Raw genomic sequence first — 21,265 nt, forward strand, 5'->3', positions numbered from 1 at the left:
TCACATAAAAAAAAAAAACTATTGAAACTGTTTCATGACAGTATCATGGCCTTATTGGATTGACACATATAGTGTAGCAGGAAAAGCTTGAAAAAGTCTTGTAATTAGGAAGCTATTAGCACTCTAACAGTCACAACACTTTCAAAACCTCCTACCTTCTTCATGCCTACTTAGCTTTTATATGTCACCAAGCTGACTGCCAGTGATAAAGATGGAGGCATTGCTATCTTATATAGTTGTAAACAAAAAATAATAATAATAATTGGAGTACTGTGACAAAGTGGAACTTACATTATGTAATGATTTGCCTGCTGCTGAGATGACTGCAAATTTATATGTATATTTCCTCAACACACCTGCTACTAACACCAGTACACACAGGAACAGTATCCATATGCTAATGAGCACTGAGTGTACTGACTGAACCTGGTCCAGTATCTGGAAATGAAATACAAACCTACTGTAAAAGTTAGGTAATGTGTAACATCTTTTGGGTCAGTCTTTTAGTCAAACATTATGCTTATGATCATTGATGATTTCATGTTAACAGTCAATTCAACCAAATTACACAAAAAAAAGAAAAGATAAGCTCTGGTGGTATCCAGTATTGCGATTGTTTCTGGTATATGCCAACAGGTTTTGAGGTATCTGTCTCTAAGAATTCAGTTTTAACAGAATTAAGTTAAGAAATTACATTTCAAATATTGTGATTTTTATGATTATGTAAAATGAACAAATGAACAAACAACCTCTTGGTTTCCTGTTGACTTTGGCGAAGGTTTGGCACTTTTGGTTGAATGTTAAATGTTTTATTTCCCTGTTAGTGTTAATATTGTTATGTGTATTGTTTTTTAAAGACCCGCCCTCCAATGAAAATCAAGTTTTTAGCCATGTTTAAATGTCCATATGGCTTTTGTGTACATGCTACATTTTGTTGGCAAATAAGCAGTTAACACCATAGCTGAAGTTTCCACTTTGGAGCTGCAGTGTACTAAAGACAATGTCAAAAACAACTGATTCAGACAACCAGGGTTTCATAAGTCATAAACGTAAGGAAACAATCCCATTAACTTGCAAGGTGGGGCTCTTCACATCATTAGCATTCTACAATGTAGAAACGAGAGTTATCAGAGAAGAAGCCAAGTATAGCCATATATCCCGATTCCACACACTAACTTTCACTATCCTCAAAACTATGGCAGAGAGTGTTTACATTATATATGATTTTGTATTAACAATTTGACAGTGTAAACACACTGTAACATCATAGCAGATACTAGCTTCTGTATGTTCAGCAACTGTTAACTCTGTGTCAGCGACTGCAAGTTAGAAGCAAACAAACAAAACAAGCAAATACAAGATGCTATCTTCACTTACCATCCTAATATGTATGCTAGTTTGCAATGTTGGTGCAAAACAGACACCTTGTTTTAGTCTGGGTCTGACTGAGGCTCAAACATGTAGGGCTAATTATCGCTGATGTTTCCTCTAACATTAATATTAGCCATCATTATGCACACTGCTTTACTGGTCAACCTAGAGCAAGTTGGGGTGGTTAGGGAGGCGTGACGTCAGATTTTTGTTAACTTTTTTTGTGAGAGAAAGAGTATTTTTACATACTCTAAAATGTGTCTGGAGAAGAAATTCAATACTTGAACTTTATTTTTTTCTGCTTCTCTCACAATGCAACATTCATGTCATAGACTCTTTATTACAGTTGCACACAATAAAGTATTGCTTGATTTCAAATCATCCACGAAATGTTATCTGGAATCAACTACTTCAAAAGTAAAATGTAAAAGCAATTACTATACTTCCACTTCATACCATCACATCCTGTAATTGTGACTTGCTCTTTTCTAGTCTAAACGTTGCACAATGCGTACAACTAGTAAGACCTCAAAAACCACGGTTTGGTATTTATTTGGAGTCATGACCTGGTATTTACCAAAGCAACACAAGATCTGAAATTCCTGGCACTATGTGAATAAAAGTATAAATGGTTGTACATCTATAAATAGATCAGCTGTCTTTGAGTGCCCTGCTTCTAACCCAATGTATGCTGGGACAGACTCCAGCCCCCTACAGCTCTGCACAAGGTGAGTAGGTATAGACTATGGGTGGATGGCTTTTACGCCTTAACTTTATTTTAGCTTTTATTTTGCGAAATAAAACTGAATTTAGCTTATGTGTGTATCATAATGACAGAGGAGAAATCATGTTATGTCATCAAGACACCCTGACAGCTCATAAATACAAAAACAAGAAAAATACATGGTTTTAGATATTCCTTTAACTCTGGCACTGTGACAAGGAGCGTGCATATTTAGCCTTGAAACGGTAATGTTTTGTTTCCTAGCCCTGGAAGACATCATTAAACATCATTTGTAAGCATACATTACACTATACGCAGCAAATCGCCCATCTGGTGATTTCGGAGCTCACTGTCTGGGAAACAATAAATCTATTGTATGGCTCCACGTAAAGAATCCCACTAAAGTAACGCCTCCGTGTAGACATACGTCGAGTATATTAAACATAGCCGTGTGCGCAGACTGTATGTAGTGTTAATAATGCAGTGTTTACACCTTGGCACAGAGCAGGCAGAACTGGCCCAGGGCTGCAAACTGGCAGGGCTGCAGTAATTAGGGGCTGTGTGTTGGGGATGTGAAGGCTTGCTGCGTGTCATGCTGATACCACTGCCGGGCAGACCCGGTGTGTCGGCAGCAGGCACGCCAAGTGCGACACGAGGCCGCACCTTTGTGTCACAGCAGGAAGTTGCACCTTTCACTTCAACATGCACTCCTGCGGCCTGTGAGCTCGGTTGTTACTCAGCGGTCCACTAAGGGACAAAGAGGATGTTAAAGCCGTGTCATTAGGCAGTCATTAGCTGTCCTCACAAAATGAACAGCCTGTGAGGTCTGTGTGTTAATGGACACATTAATATTAACCCTTTATGTTAATGTAAATTATTGTATTTTTGTGTCTATGTTTAATTTATTTATTTATCTGTTTTTGTCAAATCTTATCAAATTGTCCTTGGTGCACAGTAACCGTGGATGCAGAAGATCTGAAGTCAAAGGCACTGTCTTTGTTTTATGATCGTCTGATTTTTTTTAAACATACGGATGTCTAGTTGTGGTGAATGTCAAAGACTCTGCAATTTGATAAATGTTACACTGGTTTCAGCAGTTTGAATACGACTTCTGTGTGTTTTGATTTGACAAATGTATCAACGAAAGGGTGCAGTTTTAAAGGTTTAAAGGTGCACACCGGAAATATAGTACTGAACGCCTGTAAAGGTGGGGGACTTGCATGAGACAGAAAATATAGAGCGATTAATATCAAAACATTATAAGCTGAGATATCTTGACTTTAAGTCTCTAGCATGGTTCAAGCTCCAGAAACCTACATCCATACATTTTCCATGGACTTGGGATTGAATAAAAAAAAATACAAAACCATTACAAATACTAGTATCCTGAAAGTGGCATGGACACCATTATATTGATACATTTTTTTCTGCCTAATTCGATACCCATCATGTAAATGGAAGCATACAGTTATGTAAAATGCCAGTAGACAGCACAGGCGTGTGGTATAGCTACACTTATTATTATTTGGGTGGTATGTAAGTACGCTGAACTGCCAACTACACCATGCTCAACTTCATCATGCCACAGACTGTATGGGTTGTAGCTGCTGCGGTATCGAGCCAATTACACGTTGAATAAGACCAAAGAGTGCTTGTCGTGATTGGCTGCGAGCAACACTATACAAATAGTCATTTCTTTCTAGATCTTTGAACTAAAAGGATCGTATGCAGGTATTGTTTGACTGCTAAGTTCCAATATTACAAAGATAAATTAACCTATTCATTAAAAAAAATGCAGTATACCAACTAACCCATGACTCCTTGTGCAATCACGTGAGCTAGGTCACATGATGCTGAATCCCTGGGCAGCACTTATCCATGATGGGGAGATACATTAGTAAGCTAACAGTTATAGCTGTGTTTTTATTACAAATGTACAGACATTCTTGTCAGCTGCATTGTGTAGTTTTACAACTTTTTGAGCAAAATGCTCATACACACCATCCGCCTCAGAAACCACAGACGAAAGTTCAGAGGGTGACTCTAACGAACCTGTGCTTCAGCTGCTGATGCCTTAGCAGCTAGAGGAAAGTTCAAACAAGAGAAGATCCAAAATAAAACATTCTGACAATTATCTCAATTGCAACTCAGTTTTATACAATATATGTAGTAGCGGGTCCCTGTACCGCCTCTCTTTCAGCTATGGGGTCCTTGGCCTGAAAAACGTTGGACCCCTGCTTCAAAAGGTATTAAGCACTGATACACTACCCATAATGCAACTGAGAAGCATCTTTTCATTCGCTCTTTTCTGCCTGGTAAACATAATCTAAACGCAACACCTCCCGTTTGTAAAGCAGGCATTCTGTTAAAAATGCATCCCATTCAACATTAACCCCGATGACATCACTGTGACATCAATAGGTCAAGTCCTGTCAAAGAGCCATATAACACATAACAGTTTGAAAACTACTGAGCAGTGCTACACACGGCAAGTAAACAGACAGTGATGTGTAAAAATCAGTGCGCTGCCCCTTTAAGAATAACTTGTTAGAGAAACTATTTCTATGGTAGTAATTCATAAGACCATCCTATTATATCTGATTCTATGGTTTAAGAAAGGTGCCATGAAGAGACGTTTGAGCTACGAAAATATCAGTTTAATTACTTCCCTCCTTCATACTCTTTATGAGTAATAACAACAGAAAAACAGCAACAATTTCTGTGTATTTGAAAGCCAGATCTCTGTCAGCTGTCGTGTTTGATGTCTGTATCATTTGTTGCATCTTTCAAAGACTTGTTTACTGGCTACTGTGTGCACTGCGTGTGTCAGTGCATGCTCGGGTTTTACTTTGAATTCATTAGTGTATATATCAGACATGATATATAAAAATCATTGCACAAGCTACAGGCTCTTACAGTTGTGCAGAGAGAGAGAGATTCAGTAGCTTTGCAACACAAGCAACCCCAACTGGAATCCTAACAGCCTCTTGCATCTCCGTTTGACATTAATTGATAATCAAACAAGCCTTCACATTAGACATTTATGAGATCAGCTGAATTATCTATTTAATGTAACCCAATTATATGCAACCCTTGTGCACCAATCAACAGTAATTCCCGACTCATAAATGACAGCTACAGCGACAGATTTAATCAATAATAAACATTGATGAAAACTTGCGACCCGCTTAGAAAGAGGGTAATTAACGGGAAGAAAAAGTGCTGTGCTGAATTTATTTTTTTCTTTAGGAAAATTGCTCTGTAATCCTCATGCCGTTCACAGGAATCTCTGCTGTATCGCAGCCCCACATTCCAGCACCAGTGAGAGTAAGTGTAAAGCAAACATTCAATTTCCCTTTTGACAATTAGGGATAGACATTTATCATTAATCCGTAACACGGGCTTCAACTGCTCCAGCTCTTAATTACAAGCTTATCATTTTTTAAAGTTGTTGCCATGAAGCTGCATTTCATGAATTATTTAGTCTTTCAGTGCAAACGAGACATCAGGCCGGCTTCAACTGAGAAGAAAAAAATCCATATATATCTTCACCTGTGACACATATTTGTTTTGCCTCATATGTGACTTTACAACCTCAAGCTCAAGCTGGAAAAGGTCTTATTCGAAAATGAGATGCTAAGATGTGAAGGGGTTCCCTCGTCTCACATCCACAGCGGAGGATTGTACGCTGAATATGACTTCAACTAACACATGTCAGCCGAGCAGGCATCAAACACAGCCCATTAGAGACGTTGGGGAATTCTGCACCTGAAGCCTGTTTGGGGTTCGACAAGAACTGCACGAAACTCTTCTGACAAAATGGAGGTAAGTGTGCACACAGGGGCTTCATGCTCTTACCAGTCTTGTAAAGAGGGGCACTCCCAAATGCCAGAGGTGATCGTTCAGCAGTCCGCTGTACACCACGTTCCCGAAGACAGCAATGCTTCCTGACTTACACAACGTGTTTCCTACGGGGACACAAAGAAACACAGGCAGGCGTCATTGAAACAGACAGGAAGCGGCCAGGGGGGCAACTGCTGCATGCACTCCAGCAACAAGACACTTAGCTCTGAGGGAGAAAAAAAAGGCAAATTTAATCAAAGGAAATGATTGTACAGGAAGAGAAATAATAGAGAATGCATCATTGATTGTTATAAATATTGATTTCAGAGGTCTATTGACCTTACATGTAATGTCGAACACAGATATGTAGCTTGTCTACGATCAATAGAGTTGCAAACCGAGCCAGGCGGATCTTACAGCGTGGTATAGTCTATTATCTAAATAGCCAAATGAGGTGTTACATGAAGATGACATTGGAGGGAAAAATCTCTAAAACCTGTAAAAAAAATAAAGTGTCAAATTCTTAACCTTTAAAGGCATCATTGTTACCTTTACTAAAACACTCATATAAAGCACGAGACAAGACAAAAAATGGCATGCCCAAAACAAAATAAGCAACAGTTGCTACACTGATATTGGGATTCTAAAATGGTTTACACAGACAGCACCTCGAGGCTTTGAGATTTAAATGATGTCTACTTTCCCGAAAATGAGTGAGGATGGAACCAGCTAAAATCCCAAACAAGCTAACAAACCGCCCTCCTGATCTGCTTATTTGGCCGTTAACAGCAGCCTCGGTTCAGCCCAAGTGAGTGATGCAGCCATATGAAAATCTTCTTACAAGTTTTCCAGTTTTATTTTGTTTAGTACTGATTTTGTGACCATTTTGTAATCAGTTTTACGTGCGAACCAGAACGGAACTTGCTCCATGTTGTTAGAAAAGGAGTGATTGTGATCATGTATTAAACTACTCTCAGTTTACAGCAGGTGCATGCAAGTGTTTAGCAATTAGCTACTTTATGAAAGAAAAATGAAAGGCAAAGAGGAAGTTGGCCAACAACTAAGAAATACAAAACCACTGCAGCGACTGTTCTCTTTACAGTATACAGTCTGTAACAGGGTCACAGTACAAGAACACAGTAAAACCTGACCAGATTGGAAGAAGCATCATTACATTACCAAAATTGCAGAGCACTGACGAACCGGCATAATTTCTTTTGTCAAAGCTTCATAATGTTTTCCCCCCTACATATTAGCTGTATTAAAAAAAAAAAAAATTAAAGTTTGAAAATAGCAATACTCAGCAATACCCTACATACATTATTGCTCTATTTTAAGCCCTTCTTTTTCTAAAACAATTAAGTGAAATTCATGACATTCTGATGAGTACGTTCATATTCCGAGGCTGGATTTTTTCATTGGCTCTCTGTGAGGCCCTCCTTGTTAAATCAAAGGTGAAAAAAAATCCAACAGTGTATGTTTGACAGATACACAACAACACTGGCATGCTGTCAAGCCTGCTGCAAAATGTATAGCAGCAACCTTCCTCCATAAGTCGTGTCCGCTGCCACTGAGCCTCGGCACACAGTTCACCCTCTCAAAGACACTCTTAATTAGCTCAGTGCCAATGAGGGGCCTGCACAAACACAAACACACATGCATGCGTGCCCACACACACACATGTCCCCAAGAGTGTGATGTACTGCACACTGACGTCCCCATGTATGTGATGAATGCAGCTTATGGAGCGGGCGGCGCAGAAAACACAGGTCCCCATTGTAATTTCTGCACAAAGGAACGCTGCAAAGGCACACCAGGGGTGGAGTGAAGCAGTGCTGACAAGCAGCACATGCATTATTTAAAAACAAAAGTAAAAAATGCCCATTAAAGTGTCAGTGGTGCTTTCGGCAGTGCTGGCTTGGGCGCGGTGTGCGTATTACTGTTATTAATGGGCCAGGCGTGGGGGGCATTTCTTCGGTGTGATTGCTCTGCTGCTGTTGCTATCCGTGGTTCAAGCCCCCCCCCGCCCCCCCCTTTTCCTCCATCCCTTCTGTGCGTGTGTGGAAGAGGAACAGATGAAGAGCATGATACAGACAGAGACAGAGAGACACGGCGAGACCCCGAGTGCACAGTCAATGAGCTCCTACAGCTAATATCATTTCACATTATTGAATGCATATTAAAGGCAGAGAGACCTTGTCAGACGAATAGGAGCACCAGTGCTTATATCAAATTCTGATCCACCGTCACGGCCATGTCTAAAAAATGCCGGGAATGTAGTCAGCATATTGAAAATAAGTGCATACCATTTTTCTTTGCAGTTTAAGATCAAGGGCTATACATTACCGCTACTGACACAGCAGAATGAGGTCATTGTGCATGTTGTAATTACAGCTGGGTAAACACTCTGCTCTCTGCTGCAATGCTGAGAGCATGCAGGACTAATAAAGAAACATACAAAGCAACGACTTCTGATCTCTCTGCTTACAGTATTGCAAAATATTTTATGCATCAGTGAGAATAAATAAATTGAACAAAATGATCATCTGTGTTTGTTATGATCAATTCCAGAGCAGCGTTGGAATCAATGCAGCAGGGTGTTTTTACTGTTAGATAACAGAGTGCGCAAACAATAAAGACACATCCCTGACCTATTCCTCTGCGGCCAGTTTGTTACGGTATTATTGATGGTGTTTACATGGAGCGAACAGAGCATATAATCAAATTCTCCACATATGCATGTAGAAAATGTCACATAGAAGAGACATCTTAATTTCCCCCCTCACAAACTCTGCAGAGCTGTAAAGCCAGCTGCTTTTTTTTATTTATTTTATTTTTCTTTATAAAAAATTCAAGCCTGTATGCTTGCATCGCTGGAGCATCTGCTTTTTTGTTCCATTAAATAAAATCTAACCTTAACTGATGGCATGTTGCTTAGCGGTTAACAATGAACTGTTGATAATCCTTTTTTTTCCAGTTGTTAACCCTGCTTTTTTAGGGCCCTTCTCAGCATTTGGGTGTTCTCTCATCTGCAGACTCAACAGCATTGAGCCCAGCCTCTGATTAATTATTAATTGTGTGATTAAAGCGTGCCTTGGTGTGTATGTGTGTGGCTTGCAAGGATGGAGGAATGTAACCTGCAGTCTACTTTGCATTATCTACACTTTGTACTCTATTTTTTTGGGAAAACTGAATTTTAAAGAAAGGCATTTACTTACAGGCATCAAATTATTTAATACCCAAATCATCGCGCGTGTACAATACAGGCTGCAAGAGCAGAAGGTGAGGGTGTTGTTTTATTAAGTGAGTGATGCCTGGTTGAGTCTGGCTCAATTTTCTTTTGGCTGCAAGTCAGAGCTTCTTTTTTTTAACTCAGCGGAGACATACATGGAGAGTTTGGCCAATGTAGGTTTCAAGGCTGATGCTGCTACGAACATTTCAGGTTTGCTTATTAGTTATTCTAAATGCCAATATTCTGCCTTAAACTTCACCAACTTTCAAACTTTTCCAACAAAAAAAAAGATGTGTACTTGGAAGAAATAGGATAAACTTATGAAATTAGAATCAGTTCGATGTTCTGCACAGACGGTGTAGTATTTATCATCTCCACACATCTACTACATCAGAGATGATGCACTGATCACACTGCAAAACTTTTGATCACATGAAGTCATCATATTTGAGTCCTAAAAACCTAGTTTCTATTTTTTTCAAAGATTCATTTTCAAGTGAAAAAATCTGCCATTGCAGTAAGAATATTTTCCAGTTTCCAAAAGAAACCCTTACATTTCAACAATTTTCTACACATGGACGACTGCGTCTTGGAAATGAGAAAGAGTAAGGCAGACTGCTGCAAGGGAATCTATAAAAAATTTCACTGACTTTATAAACTAGTTTAAACAATCTGATTTGCCATGACGATAAACACAAATCATTTGTTTAAAAAATAAATGTAAGGTGTAAACAGACAAAATCAACTTGATAAGATGCGAGAGAGGTTTTACCAGTGCGGCCAATATCTGATTTTTAAATAATCGATCTAAAAGTAAGTGGAAGTGCTGTGCCCCCGAAGAGGGGGCAATGATAATCATGCAAGTTAAAGTGATGTTCCCCTGACCCAAGACCTTTAGTGTCATCATTTTACAAAAGTACAGTATTACAGTTAACTAAGAAACAAGGGAAAAACATCTTTTTTGTAGAGAGTAGCATTTCACACCACTTTTTCAGTGAAAATATGCACTGCAGCATGCTTACCTAAGGCAGAAATCCTGCTTCCTCAAATAGGCTACCACTAAACTAAATATCCTAAATCATCTCTCACGCACTCACTCTTCACTTAAATATTCGCGGGTAGAAGGCACGGACCAGGTACTGACGCACCTGGCTGTTTATCCAAGTGAGGCTGCTGTAGCTAACTGTCCAAGATGGTAAACTTCTGGCGCATGCGCGCAACGGATCGAGTACTGGCTACTGACAAGGACTTCACTCACACACTCTTCACTAAACTCGGCAAAAACGAACTCTAATTCACTCAAAATGTGAAACAAACTCTGCTCAAAAGTCTTAATAAGCTATTACAGTTGTGTTAACTCTGTTAAATAATGACAACATACCTGAAAGAGGGGAATAATAATCACGAGAGCGAGGATAAGCTATCCGCAACAGATCTGCAGCCACAACCTGTCTCTAATGAGTAAAATATCGCGATTTTCACAGGTGCGTGGGTGCAGACAAAAGCAATCGATGTCAGGAGCTTAGATTGGGACCACCTTGTAGAGCACAGATCAAACCTTTTTAGATATTTTTTTTTAAACAATGAAGGAAAAAGTTAATATGTGGGCTAAATAACCAACGTTGTAAACATTTTAACAATTTCAACCATGTGAATTGTCTATTTTACACAATTTTACATTTTTAGTCCATCCTTATGAACTGTCCCTCATAAACGCATGCTTTTAAGCTTATTACAGATTTTAACATTATAAATCATGAACTCCCTAGGCTTTTCCAAAATAGTAATTTTTACTTGTTAAAGAAGTTTTAGTATAACCCATACCGCAGAAAAAAAAGCTAATTGCCTTTATGGGTGTTAAAGACACAATTATGTCGAAAAACAATGCACTCATATCAAATTGCATGGTATTAAAGCTTTAATGATTATACAAATAACTAACGTAAAAAAAATTTAAAAAATAAAAATAACATATTAATCATTTTAGTCTTTTTTTTTATGAAAAATTTAAGATATTTCCAAGTTCCTGCTACTTCACGGTGTGGATTTGATGCATTTTTTTAACTAATATGATGTTGAAAGGAGTTTTTTAAAACAAATGTATATGATCATTATTATTATTTAGTGTTGTTGCTGTTGTTTGTTTAGGACTCTTGATCTAAGAAAAGGCAATTTAATAATGTCACCTTGTCTTAGGAAATTGATTATTTCACTATTTTCCTGATATTTAGTAGACTGAGACAGTAAATCGCTAATGGAAAAAATTAATTGCAGTGAAATAAACTTTAGTTGCAGGGAAATAGTCCCTAATTGCTACAAGAAAAAAAAATGCAGCAAATTAATCATTAGTTGAAATGAAAAAAACTGGTGCAGTGTAAAATAAATATTATTTACAGCAAAATAATCATTAGTTGCAGTGAAAAAATAGCTAGTTGTAGCGAAAAGTTGTTAATTGCAGTAAAGTTAATGTTAGATGCAGCAAAATAATCATTAGTTGCAGCAAAATAATCATTAGCTGTAGTGAAATATTTTTTAATTACAGTGAAATAATCTTTAGATGCAGTGGAATAATATTTAGTTGCGGTATCAAGAAAGAAATCCTGTTCACAACCTGCTTAATATCTGAGAAAATAGATGGAAGAAAACCATCTGAGATTGGTGTCAACATTATAGGTGACTGGTTATTTAGATACACATTTGTGTGTGTGTGTGTGTGTGTGTGTGTGTGTAAGTTGGTGTGTGTGTGTGTGTGTGTGTGTGTGCAGTGCCCCCGGCTCTCCGGCCTCCTCCCCTGGCTCTGCCGTTGGAGGTGGGTCGCTTTAAGCATTCAAACCTCAAGAATGTGCAGCTCATTTCTAGCAACGAGGCACATTGCTGCAATGCAATAAGGGAAAACAACACTTTTAATAATTCAGGCCCTGAGACCGTGAGGGGGGTGAGGTGGAGGGTGGGGAGCGGGGGGATGGGTGGAGGGAAGACGTCTTAAAGTACCGCAGAATGGCTCATTTAGCTCCTGCTACGCATTATTAAAGTTGTATCGAACCCCCTCCTGGGTCTTTCCCAAAGTTTTTTTTTTTTTTCATTTTCCTTTCCTCTTTCCCCAAAAGCCTGCAAGGTAACCAATAACAGCTACCAACATTTATAAACGACAGAGTATCCTGCACCTTAGAGGAGGAGGTAAACAATGGTGTAGCTCTTAATCTCTCTTTCTTCCTGTCCTCCCCGCTCACTAGTCCTCTGGTCCGAAATTTGTCAGTGCTTTATCCTGTTTGAACCGTAATACAGAGCCCTCACTGTCCAGATTATTTTCTGCCTGAGCTAAGCCCACGATGCATAAAAAATGTGGGGAATGAACCTTGTATGGAATCAAATTGAGTAATAAAATCGTGTTCGCTGTGGCACTGATGGACGCATGATGGTACTGTTAAGGACGTGTTCAAAGGTACCGTAAATTGCCTCTGAGCCTGATGGCAGTTTCCAGAGCAAAGAGAGGGAATATGAATAAAAAATACAGAGGCAGAGCAAAAATGGGGACGAGCTCAAATTCAGATGAGCTGATGATATTATGTTATCCTGGGAAAAAACAGCGCATCAATGCATACACCGGGTCAATCTGACTGACGTGTTGACATTAAAACATTTCTTTGTAAACCATGTTTAAGAAAAATGACAATAAATTTATCTTGTTCCTTGTACCTTGCATTAACTCCTTAACATCCACTGTGCCCCGTTCTTGGAAGGAGCTACATACAGCATTTAGAGTGATGACCGGGATTGCCTTCATACACCTCTAACCTCTGAAGTCACAAGAAAACATTCAGGGGGATGACCCAAAATGGCAGTGGCTAGCAGTGCTAGCCAGGCTGACAGTGCTATTCACACCAAATCAGGCATTGCTGCAATTAGCCGCAAAACTGTGTGATGGCATGGGAGAGTCGTTGAGATAATCCATTTGTCGCGGAGTTGAGGCTGGACACCAACTATAGTTGCTGAGATGGAGAGATCAGCTTTCTGAGTATTTATTTGTCTTTGGTGAATTTGTTTCTGTTGGCTTAAAAAATCTTTAGAAATCCTTTTGATTAGTGTAACTGTAGTATCTTTACTGCCACAACATACTTTGCTATTTCTCATACTCACTAAATATTTCACGACACAAAGAGACTGTATTACTTGATCCCATGGACTGAAAACGTCTTCTGACCGGATCATAGGTTACATCATAGGGCACCGCAGCGTGATGTCAGGATGTGTTTCTCCAAAAGTTTATTCTGTTCCAACTTTTAGCCGTAGGCTGCAACGTTTTTGTTTTTTTTTTTAGCACCCATTCGACCCCACCACTGCAGCCTAAATGTGCTACCCACATTCAAATGAATGTGAGCACTGCCATTTTTGCCGTTACGTCAGATTTGGTGTAAATGCAGCCTAACAAGAGCCCTGTTATGAATGGAATTAAAGATGTTATTTACAACATTCAGAGTGTTGGCCGGGATTGCCTGCACATGGCTCTCAACTTTGACGTCACAAGCATACAAGGAGGTGGCTGAGCCAAAATGGCAGCATCTAGCAGTGCTAGCTAATACTGCTAACAGCACAAACAGTGTTAATCTGGGGGTTAACCAGATGGGCATTACAGTTTAACGCCATTGTTGTCCAGACCCACAGTAAGAGTGGCAGCAAGTGCAACACAAAAGGAGGAACTCACATGCACTAAGATGCATGCACGGTTGGCCCTGCTATCAAAACAAAGAACAAAGAAGCTCAGATTACAAAACACAGAGACCATGACTTCATTCTCTGCTCAGGCAGCCATTACTCTACAGTAGGTGAAATACTTAAGCCTCAAATGTTTTATGGCTGCATCATTCCATCAAATGGAAATATCCCAGATGTTAAGTGACACATTTTATACATAATTTCCTAAGACTCAGCCTATAAATATTTGGTATCTTTGGAAACTTTTTGAACTTAACTACAGGAGGAAATAAATACCTAGTGGATAAGATGTTTTAAAAAGAAGTCTGCTGTTATTTGCCAGATTTTATGCTGATACAATAAGGTATGCATGCATCTGTTTTGGCTGAGAAAAGCTACACCCCACTATTTATTAAATCCTTTTAAATCCTTTCACATACAGTGGTGTTCAGCCTTCGACCCAGGCTGTTTTTCTTTGTGAAAACTTGACATTTCAGAGATACCGTGCAAGGTTTTCAGCCTGCAGCAACAAATTATAATTATCATAATTTATGATTACTGCTTACATTGCACAATACAATGACAAAAAAAGTAAAAGTCTATTAAAATGTCCATTTAGGATATATACATCATAAAGTGCCGCCGAGATCTTAAATCAAAGTCCACTGAGCAGTAAGAGACACAGAGACAGAAGACAGGAGGTCAGGAGAGAATGAGGAAGACAGTGGATATCAGATGTGTTATGATTGTCTGATATATTGGCCCTCTATGACAAATCAGTGTGGTCAAGCCAATGCTGTACATCTCTGAAGTGATGGACATTAAACACTCCAATTACACATTAATTGTAGTATATGACACTAATTGATGCAGCATGATCAGGTTACAGACAAATGACAAATAATATTCACCGTAACCATAGTTAAAATAAAAATTCAAAATGTTGCAAAATACACTCATTTGCATTCATGCTGCATTAGATGAGAATATTGATACAACTCGCATGTCGTGTAATGACCACAGTATGAAGCTAGAGACAGGAGACATTTAGCTTTGCATATTTACTAGAAACAAGCTACCCTTGCTTCATCCAAAGGTAACAACTGCATGCCAGCACCTCTGAGTCCCATCAATGCACACATTATAATTAATTTATTTAACGCCTACAAAAACAGTATGGCTATTTACCCATGTTAGCAGTCTTTGTGCTAGGCTAAGATTGTGGCAAGTTATAAGCTGGTGGAAGGTTTGTATTCAACAGATAGAAGAGTAGTGTCAATATCATTTAGCTCTTAATGGTAGTGGTAATCTATTGCAAATGTATTAGAAGGAGCCTGTTTTGCCTTCTAGTAGGTTTAGCAGGCTGTTATCATTTGCTTCCTGTGTCATTCTTGTGAGGTTCAGGTGTCAAAACTTTGTGATTAGGTTTGGAAAAGATTGTGGTTTGAAATATAATGTAACATAAAGTCAGCATCTACTTTTAGTTTCACATGGGACACAAACAGTGGTCCCCCAGCTGAAAGTCCTGTGTTTGTTTGACCAGTCACCTCATCGATTCTCCCTGTCGACTTTGTAGCTCTTTATACTACATAATCTTATTTCCTCTTTTGCTGCCATTATAATTACCTCAGCCACTAGAGGTCGCCGCCAAACAAACGTTAGTGCAGGCGGTAGTGTAGGGCCACATACCCTGAATCTATACTTCTGATGACAACTGGTAACGGTCATTTAATGGGCTGATAACGGTCTTTTAACTTACTTGTATGTGTAGCAGAATGCGGCTCCCTTCTAACCCCTATGTATGAGGCTGAAAGCAATTGATAACAGTCATTCCACCAAGTGATAACACACATAGAAGCCATCATAGCTGTTTCTGGACATGAACATGATAAGTCTGGATGGGACCTTATAGATATCAATTTACTGTGGGCGTGCATGAGGTCTACTGTAATTTACTAGTTTAGCTTTCCTAGATATTACAGAATATTCAAAAGTATCTCTCCTAGACAGACGCAGTAGCTGGAACTGTGTCCAAGTGTGCAAAGAAAAGAGCTTTTGAAGGTGAAGAAAAGTATCCAATAAAGCGTTTAACTATATGTTTATACTTGCTGTATTCAGTAGATGGAAAACGCTGACTGAGAGGATAAAATGTAATGCCGACACAGATCTGACATTATTTTTGCATGGCTGGTTGGTTTCAGTGCAATTTAAAAGAGAACACAATTGACAAACAGCTTTTGATGAGAGTTTGATGAGAGGCCTTGTACATCAAAGCAACACCAGTGCAGCCAGCCAGTCATCCACCCAGTCTAACCGTCAGACAAACCAGTCAGCCAGCTGCGTCGTCTCCCGCTGAGTGTCAGACTCTGACGTTCTTCCTGCTTCTGCCGTCTAAGCTGACTAAACACAGACCCCATTTTCCTCAAAGCTATGTAAATTAGCCACGTTGCTAAGTGGATTCCTCTTTTTTCTTTTTTTTTTGTTGTTGTGGAGCCGCAGGGCCGATTAGGACCCATTTCTATCTACAGAATGTATACACACCTACATACAGTGGAAAGCATTACTCCCCATGGGGGATTCTCGGTGGTCTTCCCTTTCTCATAACACAAGCCTGCTTTAATAGATCAGTTGCTGAATTTAAAGTGAAAATACTGTACATTTCTCTGCTGTAAGGAAATGAAAAAAAAAGAGCGGAGGCGGGAGGGAGCTAATAAAGACCAAGACAAAGCACAGACTCACAGCAGCAGGGATCTTTGACCTTGACACACACGGCTGTTTTGATTGCATAATATACACTTTATGGCCAAAAGTATGTGGACACCCCAGTCCACCTCTTGTGCTTTTGGTCTGAGGTTTTCCTTCATGGTTTGCTATGGTCTCTCAGTTACAATGAAGGTAATGTTTAATGCTACGCATACAGTATTTTATATGGTTTTTCCGAAGCCTCTACGAAAGGTCACCACTGAGATATTGTGTGATTTAACAAGATAGGAGAGCAGAAAACAACAGCACAAAATCCACAACACTACTATTACTGTCACTACAATGTTACAGTATGTTCATTTGAAGGTGTTCGGCAGTAACATGTTACTGCCAATTAATGATAAGTAACAGGTAACAAGTATAAGTATTATTTTTGCCAGTTACAAGTTCATAAAAAAATACTATAACATTTCTGGAATAATATTACAGTTTCTCTAAAAACAAGTAACTTGTTGCAACCTTGCTTTTGTAGTCAGTTCCCCTACAGATCTGAAATCCAACAAACAATCATACATCATCCTCATTTATTTTTGGAATTGTCGATGCATGTCACATAGCAGCAGGCTGATGTTAGCCTGGAAGATGGAAGCACTAACATTCAGTACCTAAAATATTCCTGTGACTTTGATTTTGTCTGGGAAAAAAATGACAAGAAAATTGTTGTTCAGTGTGGTGGTACTTTGTTTCTTATTGCCTTTATTTGGATCCCAGCGCAAAGTACTAAGCACAAGCTACTAAGACTCGATCCTCTGTTAAAAGCACGACTGCTAACCTACTGAAACACCCATGATTACCAACTGCACAAGAACATGAAGCTCATGGAAATACATGCAACCAAAGATAAGCCCTTTCCCACCTCGCAGGATGCTGTAGTCCTACAATGGCTTAACAACCAAAACTGGATTTTAATCTTGGACAGCTGCTGGCTATAAGACACAAAGAACTAATGAAGCTTGTGGCTGGATGAAAGGTTGACAATCTCCCTGATTGATTTTTTGTCTTTCAGACACATCCTTGGGAAAATAGCGGTCACAGACAACAGAGGGTAAGGATAAAATCATTTGCAAGCTATCAAACGTTAGCCTTAGGTGCAATTAGCAGAGATTACCCTTACAGTTACACAGAGGCGCACATGCAAAGTCTGAATTTTGTAGAGAAAGGACGCAATTACCACTTTTGTAGAGTGTAAAGTAAAAGTAGTATGAGTATTGTCAAGCTGTTCTCACAAACTGTTTGTACATTTTCCTATGAAAAGAACCGTACTCACATTTGTACATATGCCACAAATTTTGGAAGGCCGTGATCATGTGACTGATGCCCTGACAGAAATTAACAAGGAAGCAGTCCCAAGTTGTCTTGAAAGGAGGCAGGTTGGCATGGTGGATCGGAAACACTAACGCCGACATTCCTCTTGACACGCATGTTCGTAACCATGTGAACTTTGTGCTAACTTTCATTTTTAAGTTTCAAGTACTTACTCAACATGTTTCTTTTCACAGTAACTTTATTTGCCTAAGCTGAAAGACACCCAACCATTTCTCTTTTCCTTAACCTAACCTCTTTAAGTTAACTGTACATTAAGGATGTTTCATCATTCGTGGGGCGCTTATTTGTAGGATATCATACAAATTGGGAGGTGTGCATTTTCATGGATGTCATATGAATTATTATTATCCTGCAAGGATATGTTAAGAAGTGCGAATTACTGTTGGCGGGGACTGGTATACTGTAGTAATATTTCTATTGAAAAGATAAATGACTTATAATTAATATTTTTGAGTAATAAGGCCAACACTCTCATTTACAGACCTTTTCAGGCTTACAATTAAGCAAATATATACATGGTCTTTGACTGAACTGGTCAAAACTGGTAGATAACCAGTGACACAGTGATTTACTTTCTTCCTTGCTTCTCTTCATTTGACACTCTCTGCACTGTCTCTACAAGAAGTGGCTCCTCGCTCTCTTTAATCATTGCTCATTAGTGCACAGGCCAGTTCACTTACAGTGGAGATATTAATAAGTCATTGGCACTATTCACCAGTCACTGGCCCAGGCTACAGGGACCGGGCTGGTTGTGGGTTTACTGGTAAAATGACTGCAAGTAGTGATGTGACACCTCCAGTTTCTAATGAGAAGCAGCGAGGATGAAGGGGGAAGGAGGATGACAGGGGAAAGGCTGATTTTGGACTCATCATTATAATAATTATTATTACTATTGGAAAAGTGTGTTGTTGCTGTTGTGCAATCCCACTAAAAACAGCATCCCTATTTGCCACAGTCATTTCCATCCCTTCTTATCATTATCTCTTCATTATCATTATCACCATTACGATCGGTCACGGCATTATTATCCTAATTGTTCTCAGCATCATCGCAACATACTGCAGCTAATGACAACCTCAAGATGTGGAGAGAAGGGGCTTTTTAATGCAGAGATAAATAATGCAAATACAAAACGACCAATGAAAAAATGTCTCAACTGCCCATCTGGCCCGAAATGTTCTAGAGAAACGAGCGAGAGGATAGAAACCAAAAGCTGTTTTGATGTCTCAGTCTGGATGCGCGTTGGCAACAAGCGAGGGCCTCGGGATTCCATCAGACTATTGATTGTTACCAGCGCTCGAGTCCTGCTTTACTACCCTTATAAACAATCTCTCTGTCAAGCACACTATAGGGCAACAAATGATTTTATTTCATAGATTTTTGGATTTGACTGATGAATTATTCATTGATGTTCTATCCTTGGTGCAAGAGAAGTGGGAGAGAGGGTGTTGAAAAGGACAAAGAAAGTTCAAAATGTATCACACACCAGCCTAGATACATGAACAGGTTCTTTTCCAAAAGGTAATTTTTTTTCCCCACTAACCTACATCAGCCCTGCTTTGTCAACATCAGCTGAGTGAGAACTCCCAGGGGCCAACAAATCTCCTGTAATCTGCCAGACCTCCCCTCCATGTCCGGCGCTGTTGTTTTCCTGTATCCTTCTAAGTGTTATTGAGTCGACAAACTCTGAAAAATTGTTATCAATTTGGATCCAGTCCAGCACCTGTGAAACGCACAGTATGGCTGATACTTTTTTTTTGTCCGTGTTGTTGAATTACTCTGGCTTTAGTGCCACACACTCTTAAGCCCAGATGTTGGGGATAATGTGACAGTAAAACCACGAAGAAAGATGGTTACAGGCAGTAAAAATTTCACCGTTTATATTTTGCGATGTTTTCTGTTTTGTAAGGTGTTTAACTGTGGAGGTCAATTGCTTCTCTCTGATTTGTTTGGCTAGAGGTGTGTGTGTGTGTGTGTGTGTGTGTGCGTGCGTGCGTGCGTGCGTGTGTGCGTGCATGCGTGTGTGTGTGTGTGCGTATGTGTGTGTCCGGCTAGTGTCTGACATCTGTTTGTTTAAAGGGATGGTTTGGATTTTTTAAAGTAGAGTTGCATGTTTTTTTTTATTCATATTCACTGTAATACCTAGCATTGTTGTAGGTCGGCATTCCCACAGTTTGTAGAAGCAGGATGAAGTAAGACAAGGAAGCTAAGGAATATACTACTGTGGATGGAGGTCAGAAAGAAAACATATTTTAGCCACCTAAAAAATCCCCAGTTTTAGTGTATGCTATATTGAGCATATTTTCAGTGCTATACCTTTCCGACAGATAGCTTGTTTCGATAGAAAACCATTAACAGCTATCTTCCTTTCTTTGCTTTCATCAAACCCATTAGACTTGTTAGTTGGTTTGTTATTGTGTAACTTTGGTGAATCCTAACTAACCCTTTTTAAATGCCAAAGTCACACTATAAAACAAACAAAATGACTGATGGAGGCAGTGGTAGACCAGCAGCTCCTGTGTTCAGTGATGTTAATTCACTGTTTTTCTCAATGAAGTCTGGCATTAAAGAGAGCGATAAAACAGCTTCATTTTCACAATGGAAATCTCTGTCTGACATTAAAATAAAGCAGTGAAAAATCTTACAAAACAGCATACACTTAAACATATGTTTTTTTCAGGTGGGACTTTTTTTGGCTGAAATACATTTGTTGCTGACCCAATTCACAACAGCAGATAGCTTCCATTTCGAACTTACATTTACTGCAGGGATACTCTACTTGCTTTGGGGCCACTTTTGCAAAATGAAAGGAATGCCAGCGCCAGTTGCAGCAGCCCAATACATGTTTCTTAGATTTCTGGATTTTGAATGTTTCTATAATTTACAGATATTTATAATAATTTGGGAGATGTCTAGGATTTCTTACATTTCTTGGATTTTAGGACTTTTCTTACATTTCTTGGATTTAAGGACATTTTTAGGATTTTAGCAAATTTCTTAAATTTTCTAACTTTAACATGTCTAAAATTTTAGGACATTTCTAGGATTTTAGAAATTTAGGGGTTTAGTTAAGACCTCTGTCAGGGGGTGCAGGGAATCCTCTGCTGGTACTTTTTTCAATAAACAAGCTCTATTTTCATGCTGCTTATGCACTCTGGCACCTTATGTTTACTAAAAATACAACAACAATTCCCAGTGAGAATCACTATATCTTTATTGTGAATTAGAAAATGTTTGGAGGGGCCAACCTGCACCCAGATTTGGCCAGCGGGGCCTTGAATTTTACCAATTTACTATATGTAATGTATAGTCTG

The 21,265-nt window shown here is 39.1% G+C and overlaps 1 protein-coding gene across 3 annotated transcripts in view; it reads right to left on the minus strand.

Moving 5' to 3' along the window:
• LOC121956111 (RNA binding protein fox-1 homolog 3-like) overlaps positions 1–21,265 on the minus strand; it is a 575,995-nt gene that overhangs the window by 143,720 nt on the left and 411,010 nt on the right. For all 3 annotated transcript variants that reach the window (XM_042504225.2, XM_088069452.1, XM_042504223.2), the window contains one exon: positions 5,954–6,063. In XM_042504225.2, coding sequence (XP_042360159.1) covers positions 5,954–6,063 — 110 coding nt within the window. The remainder of the gene's footprint in view (positions 1–5,953; positions 6,064–21,265) is intronic.

The sequence above is a fragment of the Plectropomus leopardus genome, chromosome 18, assembly GCF_026936395.1.
Source record: "Plectropomus leopardus strain MGB_pleo_1.0 chromosome 18, ASM2693639v1, whole genome shotgun sequence".
Lineage (NCBI taxonomy): Eukaryota > Metazoa > Chordata > Actinopteri > Perciformes > Serranidae > Plectropomus > Plectropomus leopardus.